Source organism: Bos grunniens, chromosome 15 (genome assembly GCF_055505025.1).
Source record: "Bos grunniens cultivar Pamir isolate PY7600 chromosome 15, Bosgru_T2T1.0, whole genome shotgun sequence".
Classification (NCBI taxonomy): Eukaryota; Metazoa; Chordata; class Mammalia; order Artiodactyla; family Bovidae; genus Bos; species Bos grunniens.
Window position 1 is genome coordinate 9728690 of NC_141179.1, and position 23722 is coordinate 9752411.

General features: G+C 38.7%; 1 protein-coding gene across 1 annotated transcript in view; it reads right to left on the reverse strand.

Annotated features, from left to right (window-relative positions):
• Positions 1–23722, reverse strand: part of CNTN5 (contactin 5) — a 1678169-nt gene that overhangs the window by 458126 nt on the left and 1196321 nt on the right. Inside the window, exon 9 of the mRNA XM_086338280.1 lies at positions 2770–2973. Within this exon, the coding sequence (XP_086194406.1) occupies positions 2770–2973 (204 nt within the window). The remainder of the gene's footprint in view (positions 1–2769; positions 2974–23722) is intronic.

Consider the following 23722-nt stretch of genomic DNA (forward strand, 5'->3'; position numbering starts at 1 on the left):
ATTTGCCATGAAGTGATGGGGCTGGATGCCATGATTTTAGTTTTCTGAATGTTGAGCTTTAAGCCAACTTTTTCATTCTCCTCTTTCACTTTCATCAAGAGACTCTTTAGTTCTTCACTTTCTGCCATAAGGTTGGTGTCATCTGCATATCTGAGGTTATTAATATTTATCCTGGCAATCTTGATTCCAGCTTGTGATTCCTCCAGCCCAGAGTTTTTCATGAGTACTCTGCATATAAGTTAAAAAAGCAGGGTGACAATATATAGCCTTGACGTACTCCTTTTCCTATTTGGAACCAGTCATTTGTTCCATGTCCAGTTCTAACTGTTGCTTCCTGACCTGCATACAGGTTTCTTAAGAGGCAGGTCAGGTGGTCTGGTATTCCCAACATTTCAGAATTTTCCACAGTTTATTGTGATCCACACAGTCAAAGGCTTTGGCATAGTCAATAAAGCAGAAATAGATGTTTTTCTGGAACTCTGTTGCTTTTACGATGATCCAGCAGATGCTGGCAATTTGATATCTGGTTCCTCTGCCTTTTCGAAAACCAGCTTGAACATCTGGAAGTTCACAGTTCATGTATTGCTGAAGACTGGCTTGGAGAATTTTGAGCATTATTTTATTAGTGTGTGCTCCTGCTAAGTCGCTTCAGTCATGTCCGACTCTGTGCTACCCCATAGACGGCAGCCCACCAGGCTCCCCTGTCCCTGAGATTCTCCAGGCAAGAACGCTGGAGTGGGTTGCCATTTCCTTCTCCAATGCATGAAACTGAAAAGTGAAAGTGAAGTCGCTCAGTCTTGTCCAACTCTTAGTGACCCCATGGGCTGCAGCCTACCAGGCTCCTCTGTCCATAGGATATTCCAGGCAAGAGTACTGGAGTGGGGTGCCATCGCCTTCTCCGCTACTAGCATGTGAGATGAGTGCAATTGTGCAGTAGTTTGAGTACTTGGCATTGCCTTTCTTTGGGATTGGAATGAAAACCGACCTATCCCAGTCCTTTGGCCACTGCTGAATTTTCAAAATTTGCTGACATATTGAGTGCGGCACTTTCACATCATCATCTTTTCGGAGTTTGCATAAATTGGTGTAAATGGAATTAGTTACTATCTAGTCAGCAAAATGTTACAATTTTCAAACAAAGATATTCCAAATTCTTGAGGAATTAATGAGAAAATAGTCAAAACTTTATGAAAATGGCTTATAGAGAATCACTTCATTTGTAAGCTACCAACTAGATAAATTTTAAGAATGGACATCTATTCTCCTTCATTTTTTTCACCCTATAGACATTCCTATATAATTTTGAGGTTGGCATACTATACACACAGTCATAGCTTTAACTGCAGTGGTGGAATACACAGTGATGACTCTTCAATCTCTTTATCCAGCCCAGTTCTTTCTTGTGCATATTAGGATTATATTTCAATATATGTACCACATATTTCCACATAGATGCCCATAAACATCTCATTGTTCCTTTATCTGTCTTATCTCTTTTCATGAAAAGAATCATGACCCATCCGATGAACGAGGTGAAAGTGTCCTCCTACTCCAGAGCACCATGTTTAATTAATTATCACATTCTGACAATTCTACCTTATTGGTGTCCCAGGCATATTTGCTACCTTTCAGTGTTATTACCAGAGCTTTCATTCTGTCCCTCCTCACTTCTTGGCTGCTTAGTTTTGGTAGCCTCTAAATTGGTCTCCCAATTTTCCTTCTTATTTCTCATCTCTCCTCCATGCTGTTACCTAGCAGTGTGAACTTTTGTAGTTCACTGTATCTCTTTAAAATTTGCTACCTCATCTCTGAAATAGATACTGCATTTATACATTTTACCTCACAGAATCATAGGATTATGATACATACATAAATACATACATTATATATAAACTCTGGTTATACTTGTCATACTTCACTGCAGCATATACTCTAAACTAAGCATATAAAGACTACCGTTGAAACCTATTATTTTTTAAGCTTCACAATCCATCAGGATTCTCAAGCTCACTTCTTAATAATACCTTCATAGGTTTTTTATTGCATGACAGAGCAGGCCACATATCATATATCAACTGTAATATAGCACTTTACTTCTTTAATGCAATGCTTAGCTGTAAATGTCTGTAACGACAAATGAAGTATTTAAATTTGAAGATACTTTGGATATATGGCAATACCTATAAATATAAAATCATCATTTCTGCCTGAATTGCACTTAAAAAAGTTCCAACTGCTTCTATTATTGGAAAAGTAATAATAACAATTATAACTATACCATGAAGTATTAAAAGCTGAACATTCAATTTGAAGGTGGCTAAAGTGAAAAAGTGTTGAAAAATGAACCTCATAAAATGCTTGCAATTTATACACATATGCTATATAGAGGCCCTAAAGAGCAGAGAAAAGAACTTTGGAGTTTTTATTGCAGTTCATCTTTTCAGAATCTCTTTCCCTTTCTGGCACGAGGGTAGTGCTATGGTTGATAGTTCTCATCTATAGATCATCCCTTTCCTATGTAAGAAAATTTGTTCTAAGATATGCAAATCTTAACTAAAAGTGTAGGGTTTCTAAATATTGCAAATGTCTTTTTATTTGTGCTAGGTTTAATAATACATTTTTAAAAGTGTTTTTATATAGACATACAGTTGACTTACAATATTGTGTTAATTTCAGATATACAGCATAGTGACTCACTGTTTTCACAGACGATGCTCAATTTTTCACATTTGAAGTAGCTAACCATTAAATCCAGGTCAGGCAACTTACCATCATTACGCAGAGTCAGTGGTGTTGGAGGACTAAGTACTCGAGCATTCGTCACTGTGTTTTTCACCAGACAAATATAGCTGCCAACATCTGATGCTTGGACTTTAGAAATATAAAGGTTGCCTGTCTCCTGGGAAATGAACCGCCGGCTGTCTTCGGCCACAAAGGAAGGGAACTCATTAAATACCCAGCTATAGATGATTTCTGAAAATATAAAAAATTTAATGGTTGAAAGATAGATTATTTTATTAACAGTTATACTCAAACAACAAAGGCTTTATTGTGTTAGATATGTTGCAAGATCATACATATGTGATTCAGATATCTACATCATTTTGTATTTTATGTTCAAAGAACTATAGCTCTTCATGATTAAAGGAAGATCTGAAATATTTTATTTCATAAACATTTCTTAAAGCCCTTATCCATTCATCCATGCACTCATTCACTCAATTCTAATGTGTGTTGAATGTGTTTTAGATGACTGGCACTATGATATGATAGCACTGAAACTAAAAAGATGAGACAGAGAGTTGCCCATTCTCAAAGATCAGTCTAAGGAGAGAGATCTACCCAAACCTATGAAAAACCATGTGGAATAAAGAAATGGAGGTGTGCATTGTATCGAAAGGAAGCTGAGGGAAAAGGCAGTTAAGCCACAAGTCAATCAGCAAAAACTTCTTCTGCTGAGATGCCTGAGCTACATTCATTTACTAATTTTTTCACCAAATACTAGTTGAGAGTCATGGTAGGCCAAGAATGCTCCAAGTAGGGGGAAAAAAATGTGTGTGTTCTCATGGATCTTTCATTACAGTGGAAAGAACAAGAACACAGATCCAAAATAAGTATTTGTCAAGTGGTAATAAGTGCTGGGAAGAAAGCTAAAGCATGAATATAGAGCTGGAGAATAACAGGGGTGAAAAAGACATGTGAATTTGTATTTTAAAACTCTGACTGCTGGATAGAGATGAGACTGTGTGAGGACAAAGCAGGGGCCAGGGGCAGGGGAAGCAGGAGGAATAATGTCCACTGGCCTCAGTGGCTATTTTCAAAACAGACATGAAATATGTAAATGATTTGCACTAGAATGGTGCTTAGTCGTGGGGACAGTAGTGGTAAAGTGGTGGGAAGTGATTGGTTCCAGTAAAAATGTGATGTTAGAGCTGATTGGAATTGTTGATGGATTGATGATGAAATGTGAGAAGGCAAAAAAATTAGTCAAGGAGTAAGATTTTGAGCCACCACCACAGTTCTGAGTTACTGGAGTGAAAAATCCCAGGAAAGGAATTAGAGGTTAGAGATACTGGAAATAAATCCAAATGACTACACACAGATTCACATGGTGTGTAAGTTGTGTTAAGGAATTTGCGCTCTATCTTGGATGTTTTCTAGCAAAGAGATGACATAAATATGTACATCTGTAGGTGTGGGGAAAGAACAAATTAGCCATGATGATGCAGTTGGGCTCTCTCACACCATGGCCTCTCGCTCTTGCCCCACGTTTTGTAAATAATAATTATGTAACAGCTGAGATCACTTAGAGCACTGCACATGCATGTCATGAGGTGCTTGGCCACGGGCTATTTTGTGCCATACACCTATAGGAATTTCAGCATGAAAGCCCTGGCTGCTGCTGCACATGATTATCTTATGTGAGGTTATGTTAGGGTTCCATTATGGCCATATTATGGTCATTTCTGACTGCTGCTGCAGCTGCTGTATTAGCCAGGAAAGAAGCTGTGTTATGGCTGCCATGCCAGCCAGGAGAGAATAAATGTGTCTGCAGTTCCTGTGGCTTCTCACGTCTTATTCCAGCCTCTTAGCTTGCCCCTTAGGTTCAGCGATCAATGTGAACAGCAAGACAATTGACATCACGAACAGAAACAGTGATACAATTGGTATAGTTTGCAGGATATGAACAGGTAGAGGAGCCCGAGGCTCCAACTGATGGAGGAAGCCAGTGGCCACCTTATGGCACATGGTACCATGTAGCCACAATCCTCTCAGCGTGGATTCTGGTGGAAGACTCGGAGGCAGTAGACAGTTCACTGGATAGCACTGAAAAGGCATTACAGGCAGTGAATTCCTGTTTGCTGAACAAGGCAGCATGGACTGCTGCCGGCACCATCAGGTGGATTTTCCTGACTGCCCTGAAGGTGGATATGGATCATACCCTATAAAATGCTGCACCAGAGCACAATGTGCAGAGATGTTTGGAAGAACTAGAGTAATGTATTTTGATGTTAGGGCCTTGTGGCCCTAAACCCATGGCCTTGAAGAATCCAGCATCTCTGACAGTAAGGCAGGAAGTGACAGTGATGATGAACATTATGAGATTAAGGATAACGATGATGGACGTTGTGAGACTGAGAATACCTGCTTGGCAGCAAGGCCTGTTGTACAGCAGAAAGTAAAGCATGAGCAGCCTATGGCCTGGGTGGACATCCTCAAGGGGCCCCCAATGTGACTGAGTTCACAACATATCAATCATGTACTCATGTGGAGTTGGTTGACTTGGGTAAGCAGTTTTGGCAAAAGCATGGGGGGTGGGGTGGGGACAGAGACATTAGCAGCATGGTTTTTGTGACTTTGGGACCCTGGACAGTATCATATGTGTTACGGATGAAATAGAATCAGTCCAGTTCAGTTCAGTTGCTTAGTCATGTCTGATTCTTTGCGACCCCATGGACTGCAGTGCTCCAAGCCTCCCTTTCCCTCACCAACTCCCAGAGCTTACTCAAACTCATGTCCATTGAGTTGGTGATGCCATCTAACCACCTCATCTTCTGTCACCCCCTTCTCCTGCCTTCAATCTTTCCCAGCATCAGGGTCTTTTCCAATGAGTCAGTTCTTCAGATCAGGTGGCCAAAGTATTGGAATTTCAGCTTCAGCATCAGTCCTTCCAATGAGTATTCAGGACTGATTTCCTTTAGGATGGACTGGTTGGATGTCTTTGCTGTCCAAGGGACTCTCAAGAGTCTTCTCCAACACCACAGTTCAAAAGCATAATTCTTTGGTGCTCAGCTTTCTTTATAGTCCAACTCTCACATCTAGACATGACTACTGGAAAAACCATAGCTTTGACTAGACGGACTTTAGTTGTCAAAGTAATGTCTCTGGTTTTTACTATGCTGTCTAGGTTGATCATAACTTTTCTTCCAAGAAGCAAGCATCTTTTAATTTCATGGCTGCAGTCATCATCTGTAGTGATTTTGGAGGGTTGGCATCTGTAACCATTTACCCTTCATTGAGACAAAGGTTGCAGAATGCTAGACCACTCATGCAAGGGAGGCCTAACCAAATGCATGCCTTCGTGGAATGGATTAATGCTGCCGCCCACATTATGTGATCAAACATGGGAAAGCTCCTGGATACTGTGAATAAATGGCAGATCTATACCAAGTTGACCCAAATGATGAGAGAACTGAGCATGAAGCATTGATATTTAACCTAAATACCCGAGGCCCAGATGACAAGCGTTTTATTGGCAGCATTCAATATGCTATTTTGAACAATGCCCCATCTACTGTTTTTGAGTCCAGGACTGCTATTCTTGTGACCTAGGTGTGGTGCCCCATCTATGAGGTGACCTTGATAGTGGCTAGCTTGGGAGAAACAGAGGGACAGCAGGAGGCAAAGGGGTTAGAAGTGTGAAGACCCTGAAGGGGGCCTGAGCTGGTAAAGGCCCCCTCCTGGTGATGAGAATGCAAATGTGGGCTGATTTGTTGGCAGTGGGAATTGACAAATAAAGTTGATACACAGCCCAGTGCTCTGCTCCCAGAGCTGTGGAGGCAACTGAGACCAGAGCAGAAGTTTCAGTTTGGGATGCATCCACAGCAAGAGGTACAGGTGGTTCAGTTAAAAGATTACATGGTGCCCAAGAATGTTCTTTTGGATGATGCCCTTTTCCACTTTGAATAGGGCTCAGACCAAGGTGCCCTCCTGAAGAGTCAGGGACTGGAGACCGCATGTAGAACTTGTAATTCATTGGTCACTAGCTAATGTACAGAGAGTAATGGCCCTGGTTGACACTAGTGCTAAATGCAACCTTGTTTACATCTAGCCAGAGGCTGTGTCCTTACCTTTGGAAATTGGAAGGCTCCCTGTGTGAAAGGCTTTGTCCTATAATGTATGATGTAGGTTTATGCTGTGTTCTATAATGTAGATTTAGAGCAGTGAACTGTAAAGGCCACGCCCTGTGATGTGCTACTAACTTCTCATTCTCCTGCGGGTTTAGAACAATGTGAAAGCATTTGGAATGATGTGGTGCCCTGTCAATGCCAAAATTCCCCTCCTTGAAGGGGTGGGCCTGGCGCCTGTAGGGAGTTTTTGCAGGTCCTTAATAAAAAAGCCTGAAGGGGTGGAGTTGACCTTGTGGAGGCTTTCCTGCAATTTTACAAGGACTAGACTTGGCCAAGGAAGATAAAGGTACTCCACATGTAGTGGGTGGCTCTTCTAGCCCCATGAAGGCAAGGACTGCAACATGAGTTCCAGGTAATACCTGCCATTGGGTTTTGCTGTGTGTTGGGGATGTAACTGTTCGTTGTTGTAGCATCTACTGCTGTTGCAAGATGTATATTCAAGGGTCAGTGTTACTCACCAAGGGACCATCACAAGAGATGGATCGCATGTGGATTGTGAGGTGAGAGACCCTGAAGGGGTGGAGTTTAGGGAAAGAGCAAATTAGCCAAGATGGCATGGTCAGGCTCTCTTGCCACATGGCCTCTCGCTCTTGCCCCACATTTGGTGAAAAATGATTATGCAATATCTGAGATCATGGCATCCAGTCCCATCACTTCAGGGCAAATAGATGGGGAAACAATGGAAACAGTGAGAGACTTTATTTTCTTGCACTCCAAAAACACTGCAGATGGTGACTGCAGCCATGAAATTAAAAGATGCTTGCTCCTTGGAAGAAAAGATATGACAAACCTAGACAGCATATTAAAAAGCAGAGACATTACTTTACAAAAAAAGGTGCATATAGTTAAAGCTATGGCTTTTCCAGTAGTCATATATGGGTGTAAACTGAGCTCCAAAGAATTGATGCTTTTGAACTGTGGTGTTGGAGAAGACTCTTGAGAGTCCCTTGGACTGCAAGGAGATCCAACCAGTCCATCCTAAAGAGAATCAGTCCTGAATATTCATTGGAAGGACTGAAGCTGAAGTGGAATCTCCAATACTTTGACCACCTGATGTGAAGAACTGACTCATTGGAAAACACCCTGATGCTGGGAAAGACTGAAGGCAGGAGGAGAAGGGACAACAGAGGATGAGATGGTTGGATGGCATCACTGACTCGATGGACATGAGTTTGAGCAAGCTCTGGGAGCTGGTGATGGACACAGAGGCCTGGAGTGCTGCAGCCCATAGGGTTGCAAAGAGTTGGACACGACTGAGCAACTGAACTGAACTGAGCCGAACAGCTGTTTCACCATGAAAGCCCTGGATGCTGCTGCACTGGGGCTACATTGGAGCGACATCATGGTTATGTTATATTATGGTTCATTATGGCTGTATTATGGTTATATTCTGGTTGCTGCTACAGCTGCTACACCAGCCAGGAGAGAGTCTGTGTTATGGCTGCCATGCCAGCCAGGAGAGAATAAACATGTGTGCAGTTCCTACAGCTCCTCACATCTTCTTCCAGCATCGTAGCTCGTGCCTTGCCACCCTAGGTTCAGCGAACAGAGAGACAATGTGAACAGCAAGACAATTGCCATCCTGAACAGAACAGTGATAAAGTAGGGTATTCTGGTGATTCTGCAAAGGCTGAATTTAAGTAAGCCCAAGGTTGCCAAAGGGAGTGAGAGAACAATATTGCATACTGAAGGTAAGAGCTGAAGAAATCTGAATCAGAACCTAATCATAACAACAAGAAGAAAGATATTGGGATATTAGCCCAATAAATACATAGGAGGGGCTTCCCTGGTGACTCAGACAGTAATGAATCCTCCTGAGATGCAGGAGACTTGGGTTTGATCCCTGGGTCAGGAAGATCCCTTGGAGAAGGGAATGCCTACCCACTCCAGTATTCTTGCTTGGAGAATTCCATGGACAAAGCAGACTTGTGGGCTATATCTCATGAAGTCACAAAGACTACACTTTCAAGACAAATGAAGAGATAGATAGTTCAGGAACACTTTCATATCTCCCTTGAATGGCTGGAAGGAGGATGGCATGTGAAGTTCAGGATTAAATAAAAATGAGGTCAAACTAATTTAAGGAGAAAGATCATTGGTTCACTTTCAGGACATTTTGAGTTTGAGGCAAATCCACATAAGCAGTTCCAGCAGTTAGTAAACATGTGTTTGAAGTTCACAAGAGTAAATCTGTGGTTGGAAGTTGTTGGTATATTGGTATAATTGAATAAGGTAAGTAGATGAGAATAAATATGGTGAGAAGATAGTTCTCTGGAAAGCACAACATCTAAATAAAAGAAAGAAAACAAAAAATGTTCAGAAAGGAAGAGGGAAGGAACCATTGGAAAAATTCAAGGAGAATAAAGAAAATGCAGTGCCACAGAGGCCAGTGGCTCAACCATTTCAGGAGGGTTAAATAATGCCAGCTAAGGAAAAAGGACTTAGTAGAAATATTTATATAGATAATAAAGGTAAATGTTACTTAAGATTGACATTTGGGGTATCACTGAATGGAAACTTCAATAGATGAGTGGAAATCAAAATCATATTGCAACTGAGTTAATAAAAGAAAAAAAATTGTTTTCCAATAGCATTAAAATCTCAATAGACATTACAATTACATGTGTTATAGCTGAAAGAGCAGATTCCGAGGTCCCCTTTCTCCACAGTTATTTGCTTAATAACACCACTTGAACTTTTAAGAAAGCTCAAATGTGATTCTAATCTACAGTGAGGATTGGGAAGCCCTATTTTATGCCTTTCTTCTCTTCCTTTTTCTCTCTCCTTCCTTCTCTCCCTTCTCCTCCCTCCATCCTTTCTCCCTTCCAATATATGGCTTATTCTAGTTGTTATAATGAGAGTTTCATTTGTTGCTGAAACAGCACTCAGACATTTTGATACTTTTCGCAATTTACTTTTGGGTTAGACTTTACTGGAGTTATCTCAATTTTTGATTTGTATTACTAGAAAATTTGGAAGAAGTAAAGCAAAGAACAATCACATTAGAGACTATCATTAACTGAAGTCTAATTTTGTTGTACCAATAGTGTTTCTTGAGTCAATGTTTTGTAAAATATTTTTAGAATAAGCAGAAAGTATTTACACAAAATTGGCATTTTTCTCAAATTTTATAGGTTAATAGGTATTTGGGTATTCAACAATGTTCATTTAGTTTTTAAAATAAGTTTTTAGTTTTATATAGCAAAGCATTGGAGAAGGCAATGGCACCCCACTCCAGTACTCTTGCCTGGAAAATCCCATGGATGGAGGAGCCTGGTAGGCTGCAGTCCATGGGATTACTAAGAGTCGGATACGACTGAGCGGCTTCACTTGCACTTTTTCACTTTCATGCATTGGAGAAGGAAATGGCAACCTACTCCAGTGTTCTTGCCTGGAGAATCCCTGGGACTGGGGAGCCTGGTGGGCTGCTGTCTATGGGGTCACACAGAGTCGGACATGACTGAAGTGACTTAGCAGTAGCAGCAGCAGCAAAGCATTTCATAATTTTAAGAAGGATAAAAAGTGGAAATAGTACCCAGTAGAAAAGCTGACAGTCTGAATTTGGATTGGATTTTCTGCCTGTGCCAAAAATGAATATATTGAACCAGTCTAAACCTCTCTTAAAGTTACTCTTTACTTTCTCTTATACATTTTTTTTTCATTCTCTATCAGCATTTATTTAAAATTCTTTTCAAACTTGTCTTCACTTTCATGAAAAAACAAGCATTCGCTTTACTTTTAGTATGTCAGAACCTGAAGATAACAAAAGGATTCAGGAAAGTAATAAAACATAGTTGGCTCTGAGGGCATAGTTTTTATGCCCATATAACACTTGGCTTCATAACATTTATGCTTGGCCTTAAAAATATTTTAATATAAGCTGATATATTAAATATTGAAATCTGGATATCATTACACATTATCAGAAGCACACTAAGATTAGTTGGTTAGTTGTGATTTTTCCCATTCTTCTCAGGTTTTTTTTTTTTTTTAATAGTATGCTTGACTTAGACAATTTAAAATGTTTTAGAAGTCTTGATATTATTCTTCAATGTGTACCCCCTAAAGTTTTTATGTTAAATTTCTCTAGTGTATTTTTTTATACTGTGTGATAACATACATTTTGTTTACAAACTTGTACTGTGTTGACTTCAGGTTTTGGTTTCTTATGGGAGTTTTTTTTTTTTTTAACTTTTTTCTTGAGTCAGTGAGAGCCATTCAATTTCACTGAAAGAATAGCACATTAAGGACCTGGTTTGGTGCAGACATTTATTCTAAATTTCCCTCTCAGGAAGACCCAAAGACTTGTCCTTTGTACCAGCATGAACAATCATCCTCAAGCTCCTAGACTCTATAGTCTACCTCCATGAATCTTTGTTGCCAATATTTCCTCAGGATTAATGGATTAATAGTATTCCTAGATGTCAGTTAGGATTTATTCCTAGAATTTTTCTATTTGTTTCTGATACCTGCTTTTTTCCCATTCCTTTGAGCTTGGCTATATATTAAGCTTTATTTTATTTATCATTTCTAAATTAGGGGAAAGGTTCTAGGTTGGCTCTATTTTCCTAGTTGAATGTCTGGGTTTTGTGGCTTTGTTCATTGCAGACTTTCATCACACTTGCTGTAATTGATTCAGTGTCGCCAAACAGACTAGGTTTCTTTTGCTCCCCTGACAAATAAGATGATTACTTAAATGATGTATTTCTATGTCTACAGGGTATAAAAACATGATCATCCTTATGGGAAAAGATGTTCATTTCTTATAACTGCAGTGCCATTAATTTTTTTAAAAAGTATGAGAAAGGGGAATAAAACTGCATACTGTACTCTCTGAAGTCTTTGAAAACAATTTAAATGAGTAATCATATGCAATTCATTTCAACATTCTCTAATATAACTGCAAGTTAGAAGATAACCATTCTTCTTCCAAATAATGTGTGTACATAGTAGAAGCTGTGGGTCAAAAGATTAGGAGAGAACACAATGGGTATAGCAATTGATTTGTTCACCACCCAATTAATACTGTGACTCTTTTAGGGAGTCTAGTATTTTTTTTTGTTTGTTTTTTGTTTTTATCCTTGTCAGCTATAAAAAGGAAAACCTAAAAATCAGAATCTTCTGTATTTTTTAATATATTTTATGGTTTATAATAAAATTTTCAGCTAATGGGCTATATTTATCACAATCTCTGCTCTTATCTGTTTTTGGTTATCCTTGTAATGTGATATATATAAAATAGCTATAATTTGTTCTTTATTATACCAGTGGAACTTTTTAGTTTGCTTTAATATTAAATTAAGCTTTTTACTTGTAGTTTGATACGTTTTTTCATTAATTTTTACTGGATACTGCTTAATAGAGTGTATGTCATAAACAATTTAGTATTTATTAATTGCTTTGTAAACATTTTTGGTTTTACAGTTCCATTATCTGTTGTGACTCCTTTGCCTCCAGTTCTGAAGAAATAATTGATGTGAATATATTTGAATAATGAAACTTAGTAAGTTATTGGATAAAATGGCACTGCTTTAAAAAATGGCACAATGAAGATATTTGCTGATATAAAGTTTGTAGCGTGTGGCTAGCTACCATTTTGAATTTTAGAATTAATGACATCATGAAGGAAATTATAGGGAATTGTACCATTAATTATCCATTACTACTTACCATAAGGGGATATACTCCTTGGAAGGAAAGTTATGACCAACCTAGACAGCATATTAAAAAGCAGAGACATTACTTTGTTAACAAAGGTCCATCTAGTCAAAGCTATGGTTTTTCCAGTGGTCATGTATGGATGTGAGAGTTGGACTATAAAGAAAGCTGAGCACCAAAGAATTGATGCTTTTGAACTGTGGTGTTGGAGAAGACTCTCAAGAGTCCCTTGAACTGCAAGGAGATCAAACCAGTCAATCCTGAAGGAAATCATTCCTGAATATTCATTGGAAGGACTGATGCTGAAGCTGAAACTCCAATACCTTGGCCACCTGATCTGAAGAGCTGACTCATTGGAAAAGACCGAGACTGGAAAGATTGAAGGCAGGAGGAGAATGGGGTGACAGGATGAGATAGCTGGATGGCATCACTGACGCTATGGACATGAGTTTGGGTAAACTTTGGGAGTTTGTGATGGACAGGGAGGCCTGGCGTGCTGTGGTTCATGGGGTCGCAAAGAGTTGGATACGACTGAGTGACTGAACTGAACCGAATCTGAAACTAAGGCAATGTTATTTGCATTGCAGATTTATACCTGCATTGTGATAGAAAATGTCATTATTAGCAACATTATGTACTCTTGCCAGAGTAGAAACTAAATCTACTGCATTTACCACCATATACCTTAGGTCCCAACAGAATGGCTGGTGTTTAGTTGCTCAATACATAGTTGATGAGAAAATGAATAATTAGAAGATAAATACCAATATATATTTAATGAATAGTTCTAAATTTTAAGAGTAGATTTTTTCATATTTTATATTTCCTATTGCAAATTTTTAAAGATGTACTTGAACTTATCTTGGCCTTTAGAATATAAATGAAAGATTACGTTTGATAACTGAGCTAAAAACAGATCCTGAGAAGTAATGTAGGCAATTTTAAAAATCTGAATTGTACAGTCAATGAACAAAAGAGAAAGGGTCATGTTTACAAAGTTACTATGAAGTATTTTTGTGGTTTATTCTATTAAGTAAATTAAACAGAGGTTTAGAGGGATGCTAAATTTGAGGTGATCCAACCTCCCTCTTTCATGGTTGGTGATTGCAGCCATGAAATTAGACTCTAGCTTCTTGGAAGGAAGACTATGACAAACCTAGACAGCGCATTAAAAAGCAAAGACATCACTTTGCCAGCAATGATCCATATAGTCAAACTATGGTCTTTCAAGTAGTGATTACAGATGTGAGAGTTGGACCATAAAGAAGGTTGAATGCCAAAGAATTGATGATTTTGAACTGACAGCAAGGAGATCAAATCCATCAGTCCTATGGGAAATCAGCCCTGGATATTCATTGAAAGGACTGATGCTGAAGCTGAAGCTCCAATACTTTGTCCACCTAATGCGAACAGTCAACTCACTTGAAAAGATCCTGCTGCTGGGAAAGACTGAAGGCAAAAGAAGAGGGTGGCAGAGGACGAGATGGTTGGATAACATCACCAATTCAATGGATGTGAACTTGGGTGCACTCTGGGAGAGGATGAGGGCCAGGGAGGCCTGGTGTGCTGGAGTCAACAGTGTTGCAAAGAGCTGGACATGACTTAGCTACTGAACAACAACCACCACCTCCCTCTCAGGTTAAGAGTTTTAATGGTGGTCAGTCATTTTGCCTCTGCTTGAATATATCACTGTCACTGCTGAGGAAGCTGATTTGGCAGCTCGAGTTATTAAATGGATCATATCTAAAGATTATTTTGGCTGCTAGTTTTAGAGTAGAGACTGAGATTAAGACAACTTTGAGTATTCACAAGTAGGTACTGATACGTTTTTGTATGCAAAGCACCATTTAAGGTATGTAGATATAAGGTGGGAGAAGGCAATGGCACCCCACTCCAGTACTCTTGCCTGGAAACTCCCATGGGCAGAGGAGCCTGGTGGGCTGCAGTCCATGGGGTCGCAAAGAGTCAGACATGACTGAGTGACTTCACTTTCACTTTTCACTTTCATGCATTGGAGAAGGATATGGCAACCCACTTCAGTGTTCTTGCCTGGAGAATCCCGGGGATGGGGGAGCCTGGTGGGCTGCCATCTATGGGGTCGCACAGAATCAGACGGACACGACTGAAGCAACTTAGCAGCAGATATAAGGTGGAGCTGGGAAAGGAACTAACTTGAGAATTAACTATGAGTTACACACTTTGCACATTTTTCCCCAACTCCCAGTCACACATATACACAGAGAGTAGAAGGCAATGCCATGAATGAATAAGACTATGGACTTTGGAATCACAAAGATCATAGTTCCAGTGATGGCTGCATGATCTAATGACCTATGTACATTTGGGCAAACTAGAGAGTTCCCTGGTGGCTCAAATGGTAAAGCCTCTGCCTGCAATGCAGGAGACCTGGGTTCGATCCCTGTGTAGGGAAGACCCCCTGGAGAAGGAAATGGTAACCCATACCAGTACTCTTGCCTGGAAAATTCCATGGACAGAGGAGCCTTGTAGGCTACAGTCCATGGGTCACAAAGAGTCAGACACAACTGAGCGACTTCACTCACTCACTTTAGTCTCTCATCTATAAAATGCAATTAATGGTGAAACTGTAGGTTAAATGAGATATTATATGTAAGATTAGTACTTTTAGAACTAGACACAGTTATTACCATCACTATAATCATCTTCAACATTAAAGTTGTGAGGCTCAAATGGGTGAGCCAATGGAAAATTATACCTAATAATTTTTAGAGAAAAAAATGCAATCTGACTCACCCTGAGCCTACATCTTGTTATCATATTTTATCTTTGCATCACACTGCTTTAATTATTATATTCTAATATTGTGAGTGTGTGTGTGTGCTAAGTTGTTTCAGTCATGTCCAACTCTTAGCGACCCTATGGTCCATAGCCTGCCAGGCTCCTCTGTCCATGGAATTCTCCAGGCAAGAACACTGGTGTGGGTTGCCATTCCCACCTCCAGAGGATCTTCCTGACCCAGGGACTAGACCTGCATCCCTTACATCTCCTGAACTGGTAGCAGGTGCTTTACCACTAGTGCCACCTGGGAAGCCTATTCTGATATTATTGAATCTCAATTTCAATATTCATAAATAGGATAGTAATATCTAAATGATATGATTGTGCTGAGGATTACATAAGCCACTTAAATGAGAGTGTTCAACCTGCAGAAACTGTTCAGTAAGGGTAGCTGTTGGCTTAGGATAAATGACCTGATATATTCCAGTAGAATTTGGTACAGTGCAGATTCCTTGTGAACCTTGTATGTCTGGGTTTAATTTCTACAAGTATCAAATATTTCACCTCTAAAACTTAGCCAGAAGCAAGAATGCTGAGAGCAACAGCAGAAGAAAGTTGTCTAACTGACACTTGGTTAGAGCCCAGAGAATCAAGATATTTTTAAAGATGTTGTGAAAAATGCAAGAGAGGACATTTGTGATATGTTTTAAAAATTGAATCATCTTAATACAAAGACAGTCTGTATTACATAGTTTCATTTATCTTGGTTGAACAAAACAAAGTACTAATTCTTCTTTTTATAAGTTTTTGAGACATGTATTTTCATTACATTTATTACCTAGAGTCAGAAGCAACACAGTTCTGCTTAAGAATTATAATACGTCACTGAGACAAAATAAAAATTTATATGCATATAACTCAAAACACCTTTAGCAAAACAAAATATAAAGAAAAGAGTATTTATAATAGAAACAGTAGTAAACTGGCATTCTCTCACAATCCATAACTCAAAGGATTCCAAGGAAGTGAATTCCAAGTTCTAGAGTTCAAGTGGGTGACAATAGCTATTTTTATTTTCCCTGAGGAATGTTGGACACTACAGGGGACATTTTTTTAAATCTCAGGAGCCCCGTGTCTAGATATAAAGGTCATTGCTTACTCTTTTTGAAATGCAACCTAAATTTCTTGCTTCACTAAGGGGTTTTTAATTATTTTTTATTGAATTGTAAACTCTATCAGGTCAGAGACCAGCATTTTCTCAACAGGGTATGATAGTCTATGGCACAGGTTCAACTTAGGTTTTGGACTTTGCATTCACACTAAACTTTCAACAATTGCTTGTTAAAGTGCACCGATACTAGCCCTTGATGAACAACAAGATATCTGTTTACTAAAACCTTGCCAAGTAATAAGACCTGGTGTGCTTATCAAAATTATGAAGAGCTTAGCTGAAAGGAAAAAAAAAAAAAAGATGCGTGGAGATTTACTTGGAGATTGTGTAGTTCATTCATTAGATATGACCAAGGTAACCTACAAGTTTATCCTCCTTAAATCAGAACACTTGACCTTAATGATAACAACAGTAACAATGAACATTTATGTTCTTAGATCAGTTTCCTAGAAACAGAATCTGAGAAGGGAATTCCTTTGAATGTGATTCATTCATAGAGTGTTCTCAGGAGAAGGGCTTAAGGGAAGAAGGACTGGGTAAAGAGAAAAAAAAAAAAAGGATAGAATTAGTTTAGGAAACTAATCCCACTTAGGGCTTTGGGAATGCAAATTTCACTGTCGACTTGGTAAGTCAACAGAAAGTAAAGAGAATCAGTCTTTATGGCACCCCACTCCAGTATTCTTGCCTGGAAGAGCCCATGGACGGAGGAGCCTGGTAGGCTGCAGTTCATGGGGTCGCTAAGAGTCGGACACGACTGAGTGACTTCACTTTCACGTTTTCACTTTCATGCATTGGAGAAGGAAATGGCAATCCACTCCAGTGTTCTTGCCTGGAGAATCCCAGGGACGGGGGAGCCTGGTGGACTGCTGTCTATGGGGTCGCACAGAGTCGGACACAACTGAAGTGACTTAGCAGCCCCTACATCCATCAGTTACTGGCTGCCAGCAGGGAGTCCTACTTGCACCTCCCTTCTCTCTGAAGAAGGTACAGCTGCCAGATGAGTGCAAAACCAGATGAGAGAAAATGGGATGTAACACCAATAGGATCTAGTAAAACTCTATAGCACCAATGGGTTCTGTACAGTGTTTCTATGTATACTAGTTTAGTTAAATCTTACTGAGATAAGTAACCCTGTTTTATGAATGAGGGAACTGGGATACAAAGATCAAAAACTTGACCAAGAAGTCTTACTGAGCACAGATCTCTATTTGAAAAAAGAAAAGCCTGATTAGTAGCTATTTCAAGTATCTATTAGATGGAGTTATGTATACCATAGGATCCAATTTTGCCAATTAAAACTTTCATGCTTCAAACAACTATTCAAAGAAGTGTCTAAATCCCACTCACTAGACAAAAGCAGGTTTCTGGATTCCTATTAATTACTGAGTAACTATCTAATTAAACTGTGATCACAGAGCCTCAATTATGTTAAAAGGTAAAGGTGTATCCTGCTAGCATAAAAGCCTACTGTAAGATAGGACAGAGTGACTGACCTGCAGATGTTCACAGGGATAAAAGCAATTGTACACATTTGCCAATAAGTATACTTATTCCTGCTCTCCTCTTATATTAAGACTATATGGAATCTAGAAAAATGGTACGGATGAACTTATGTGCAGAGCAGGAATAGAGACGCAGATGTAGGCAATGGATTTGTGGACACAGCAGGGGAAGGAGACAGTGAGACAAATGGAGAGAGGAGCATTGATATATATACACTACCATACCATGTGTAAAATAGATGGTGGGATGCTGCTGTATAGCACAGGGAGCCTCCCAGTGCTCTCTGATGACCTAGAGGGGAGGGATGGGGGTGGGGGTAGAGAGGCTCAAGAGAGAGGGCATATAGACATAGCTTCAGATGTATACTTACAGCTGATTCACATTGCTATAAGGCAGGAACCAACACAACATTGTAAAGCAATTATTCTCTAATTAAAAATTTTTTTAAAGACTTAGAATTTTTCAAATAGTTAACCAAAAAAAAAAATCCATGCATAAATAATCCAATATTGCTGGTATCAGTGATTGATAAGTAGGAAGGACTAATCTTGAGCAATATTCCAAAGGAGGGAAAAAGGAAATCTTGAATAGTAGAATAAAGTTTACTCATTTTTCTGTGTTTCATTTAGTAAAATGTATTTTATCCTAAAGGTATTTGTCATTTGTACATAAATAAAAGAAATAAAATTTAATTTAGCTCTAGGCATTTGAAGCAAAAGAAAATTCATAAAGTATGTATTCAAAACAGTCAACATTTTTCATAGTGCATTTTTAATAGATATCTAACATTTTAATTTCATGCTATGCAAATTTTATACTATAAATTTGAAGATTTACTGCATCAGAAATACTAGCAGAAATAAATATGAGTTTAAAATTATCCCTCTTTTAGGTAGATAAGCGGAGAAGGTGATGGCACCCCACTCCAGTACTCTTGCATGGAAAATCCCATGGACGGAAGAGTCTGGTGGGCTGCAGTCCATGGAGTCGCAAAGAGTCGGACACGATTGAGCGACTGCACTTTCACTTTTCACTTTCATGCATTGGAGAAGGAAATGGCAACCCACTCCAGTTTTCTTGCCTGGATAATCCCAGGGACGGGGAGCCTGATGGGCTGCCATCTATGGGGTCACACAGAGTCAGACACAATTGAAGTGACTTAGCAGCAGCAGTAGGTAGATAAGCTCACAGAAGACAAAATCCTACAGAGTTATGATTAGCCAAAGTGTTGTATTTTAAATATGAAATTTTGGTTGCTTTTGGATTACATTTATCATGTAGGTGCAGTAGAGAATCTTTCAGTTCAGTTCAGTTGCTCAGTCATGTCTGACTCTTTGCGACCCCATGGACTACAGCACACCAGGCTTTCTTGTCCATCACCAACTCCTGGAGCTTACTCAAACTCATGTCCATAGAGTCTGTGATGCCATCCAACCATCCCATTCTTTATCATCTGCTTCTCCTCCCTCCTTCAATCTTTCCCAGCATCAGTGTCTTTTCAAATGAGTTAGTTCTTCACATCAGGTGGCCAAAGTATTGGAGTTTCAGCTTCAGCATCAGTCCTTTCAACGAATACTCAGGACTGATTTCCTTTAGGATGGACTGGTTGGATGTTGTTGCAGTCCAAGGGACTCTCAAGAGTCTTCTCCAACACCACAGTTCAGAAGCATCAATTCTTCACTGCTCAGCTTTCTTTATAGTCCAACTCTCGCATCCATACGTGACTACTGGTAAAACCATAGCTTTGACTAGACAAACTTTTATTGGCAAAGTAATGTCTCTACTTTTTGACATTCTGTCTAGGTTTGTCATAGATTTTCTTCCAAGGACCAAGAGTCTTTTAATTTCATGGCTGCAGTCCTCATCTGCAGTGATTTTTGGAGCCCCCAAAATAAAGCTTCTTGCTGTTTCCATTGTTTCCCCATCTATTTGCTGTGAAGTGATGAGACTGGATGCCATGATCTTAGTTTTCTGAATGTTGAGCTTTAAGCCAACTTTTTCACTCTCCTCTTTCACTTTCATCAAAAGGCTCTTTATTTCTTCTTTGTTTTCTTCCATAAGTGTGGTGTCATCTGCATATCTGAGGTTATTGATATTTCTACCGGCAATCTTGATTCCATCTTGTGCTTCATCCAGGCCGGCATTCCTCATGATGTACTCTGCATAGAAGTTAAATAAGCAGGGTGGCAATATACAGCCTTGATGTACCCCTTTCCCAATTTGGAAACAGTCCATTGTTTGATGTCACATTCTAGCTGTTGCTTCTTGTCCTGAATACAGATTTCTCAGGAGGCAGGTCAGGCAGTCTGGTATTTCAGTCTCTTTAAGAATTGCCCATAGTTTTCTGTGATTCATCCAGTCAAAGGCTTTTGTGTAATCAATAATGCAGAAGTAGATTTTTTTTATGGAATCCTCTTGCTTTTGCTTTTTCAATGGCCCAATGGATGTTGGTAGTTTGATCTCTGGTTCCTCTGCCTTTTCTAAATCCAGCTTGCACATCTTGAAGTTCATGATTCACATACTGTTGAAGCCTTGCTTGGAGAATTTTGAACATTACTTTACTAGCATGTGAGATGAGTGCAATTGTGCAGTAGTTTGAGCATTCTTTGGCATTACATTTCTTTGGGATTGAAATGAAAACTGACATTTTCCAGTCCTGTGGCCACTGCTGAGTTTTCCAAATTTGCTGACATATTAAGTGCAGCACTTTCACAGCATCATCTTTTAGGATTTGAAATAGGTCACCTGGAATTCCATCAAAACTCCACTAGATTTGTTCCAACAAAACTCCACTAGCTTTGTTCGTAGTGATGCTTCCTAAGGACCACTTGACTTCACACTTTAGGATGTCTGGCTCTAGGTCAGTGATCACAGCATCATGTTTATCTGGGTCATGAAGATCTTTTTGCATAGTTCTTCTGTGTATTCTTGTCACCTCTTTTTAATATCTTCTGCTTCTGTTAGGTCCATACCCTTTCTATCCTTTATTGTTCCTATTTTTGCATGAAATGTTCCTGTGGTATCTCTAATTCTCTTGAAGAGATCTTTAGTCTTCCAGAGTCTTTAGATCTATAAGTCTAGATATCAAGCCTAGAGAATTTTTAGATAATATGTTATTATAATGAGATTCCTGCTGCCCAACTTCTTCTTACATTCAAGGTAATTTTTCATAAACATTTTTATGTTTTTACCACTTAAGTAATATTCATTAATCCTTCATGCAAATCTTTAATGAAAGTGATTTATTTGTCACATTACCATGCATTATATAGAAATAGTTGATACTGTCTATTTATCAAGAGACACTGAAATGGTTTATTTTCTGCTCTAGGGGCTTGTCCCTATGGGTCACCTGCTTGAGAAAAAATAATACTAACCATAAATTACATATTTATATCTGTTAATATATAATCACTGTAATAAATCTTCAAATTTCTATTCATTTGAATTCACATAGCATATAACCTTGGCTAGAACTTTTTTAGTTGATTTCTTTAAGAAAAATAGAAAAGTTGGTATGAGTAATACTATTAATACAAGCAATATAAAAAGTATTTAGAATTTATTAGTTTTCTAATTCTACAGGAGATTTTTTTCTGTAAAAATCAGATGTATTTTGATCTTTATAATCTTATTTGCATCTTTCCTCTCTCGCAATTATTATCGAATATGCCTATGAAATAGACGTTATGATAAATTCCAGTAATGATCAATAGAGGCTTGGGGCAAGAAGGAAGAAATATGGCTTTAAAATTGGTATATATGTATATATGTATGTGTGTGTGTATGTATATATATATATATATATATCTTTCCTTCGTGGCTCAGATGGTAAAGAATCCACCTGTGAAACAGAAGACCTGGGTTCAATCCTTGGGTGGGAAGATTCCCTTAAGAAAAGCATGGCAACCCACTCCAGTATTCTTGCCTGGAGAATCCCCATGGACAGAGGAGCCTGGCAGGCTATAGTCCATGAAGTGGTAGAGTCAGACATGACTGAGCAACTAAAGCACAGCATAGCACAAGGCAATTGAGTGGCCACTATTCTGAGCCTAGTACTCATATTAAATATGAATGTTAGACATTCAGAGACATGTGGCTGGTATATACTATGAAAATAAATGGTTCAAATGTCAAAAATATGTTGGCTTTCCCTGAGTCAATTATTTTTTCATGTTTCTCTTATTCTCTTTTAAATTTGCCTAGAAGTTTTGCAGACTTCTATTTCCTAAACTGGCTATTCTTCAGTTGATTCCTATATTGTCTCAATCTTTAACATGTTTTATAGTTTCTGGATAAGAAAGGTGTTTACTTTTTAAAAATCAAACTTATTCAGACTTCTTTGTTGCAAATTAATTACTTGGATGTGTTCTGAGTATTCTCCACAAGCCTGGGCTCTGTGATGTATCTTTCTCCATAAGCCTCTGTTCCTAGTTTGTTGGTTAATTAATGATTCTCATGATTGTCTAATGATATTTTCTAAAATCACAAGACTACTATTAATTAAAATAAAAATATAGCTAAAATAAAAATACTATAATTTTCTTGGGACCCAGGATTAATCAATATTGCAGTCTTAGAAATAGGAAAACTGTATGTGTATAAGGTTTACTATAAATTTCAAGAATGCAAAGCAGTTGGACGGATAAATTTACTCAGACACCACTGATTTAGGAGTTGACTGTTAAAGATGAAAAAATGAGGAGTTCTGATTTATAGGGATCATCTAAAGAAACTGACTGCATACAAATTTCTTAAATGAAAATCACAAAATATCAGGATACATCAGAGACTGGGTAAAGCGGGAAGATAGATTTTTTAAAAATAAATACTTATTCCTTATTCTTAGTGAAAGGAAATGCTTCAGACACCAGTGATACTAGTACGAATCCTGTCACATGTGTGTTAGTTGCTTAGTGTGTCCAACTCTTTTTGCAACCCCGTGGATTGCAGCCCACCAGGGTCCTCTGCCCATGAAATTCTCTAGGCAGGAATACTGGAGTGAGTAGCCATTCCCTTCTCCAGGTGATCTTCTGACTCAGGAATCAAACCCCAGTCTCCTGAATTGCAGTCAGATTCTTTACCATCTGAGCCACCAGGTAAGCCCTGTCATAGTAGAGTGAAATGAGATGTGTACTAGGAACCTAGCTTCCTAATCCAGTGGAGACCTCTCTGCAAGAACTGAGCCTCATGAGGCTCAACTCAGAGAGTACATGCATTGGCATAAGGTAATGTGACACTGTGGACAAAAACAAGGACTTCATATCAATGCAAAAATGCTTTTGAACTTTTGCATCTAGCAGCTATGTGGTCTTCAGCTAATTACCTGACTTTTTCAGTTCTGTTTATCCATTTGTAAAATAATAGAAATAACACCTAGTTCTTAGGATTTGAGGGAAATGTTTACAAAAATGTTAACATAATTTCATGAGTATATTAAGTGTTCATACATTTTCATTATCATCTAAACTGCTAACATGAGTATATATGTAAATATATATCTACATATTTATGTATATGTATATAATTTTTGCTATGTGTACCATATTTGCCTAATTAGTCTAGCAGTCACTAAAAGCCCCATAAAACATTGCTTCTTACCCGTATGCATAAAAGAGTGCTTTGACTATGCATGTTGGTAACATATATACATGCTATTCTTGTTCCAATTTATCATACAACATATAGATTGTGCAGTATTAAAATATCTGTATCTTTTATA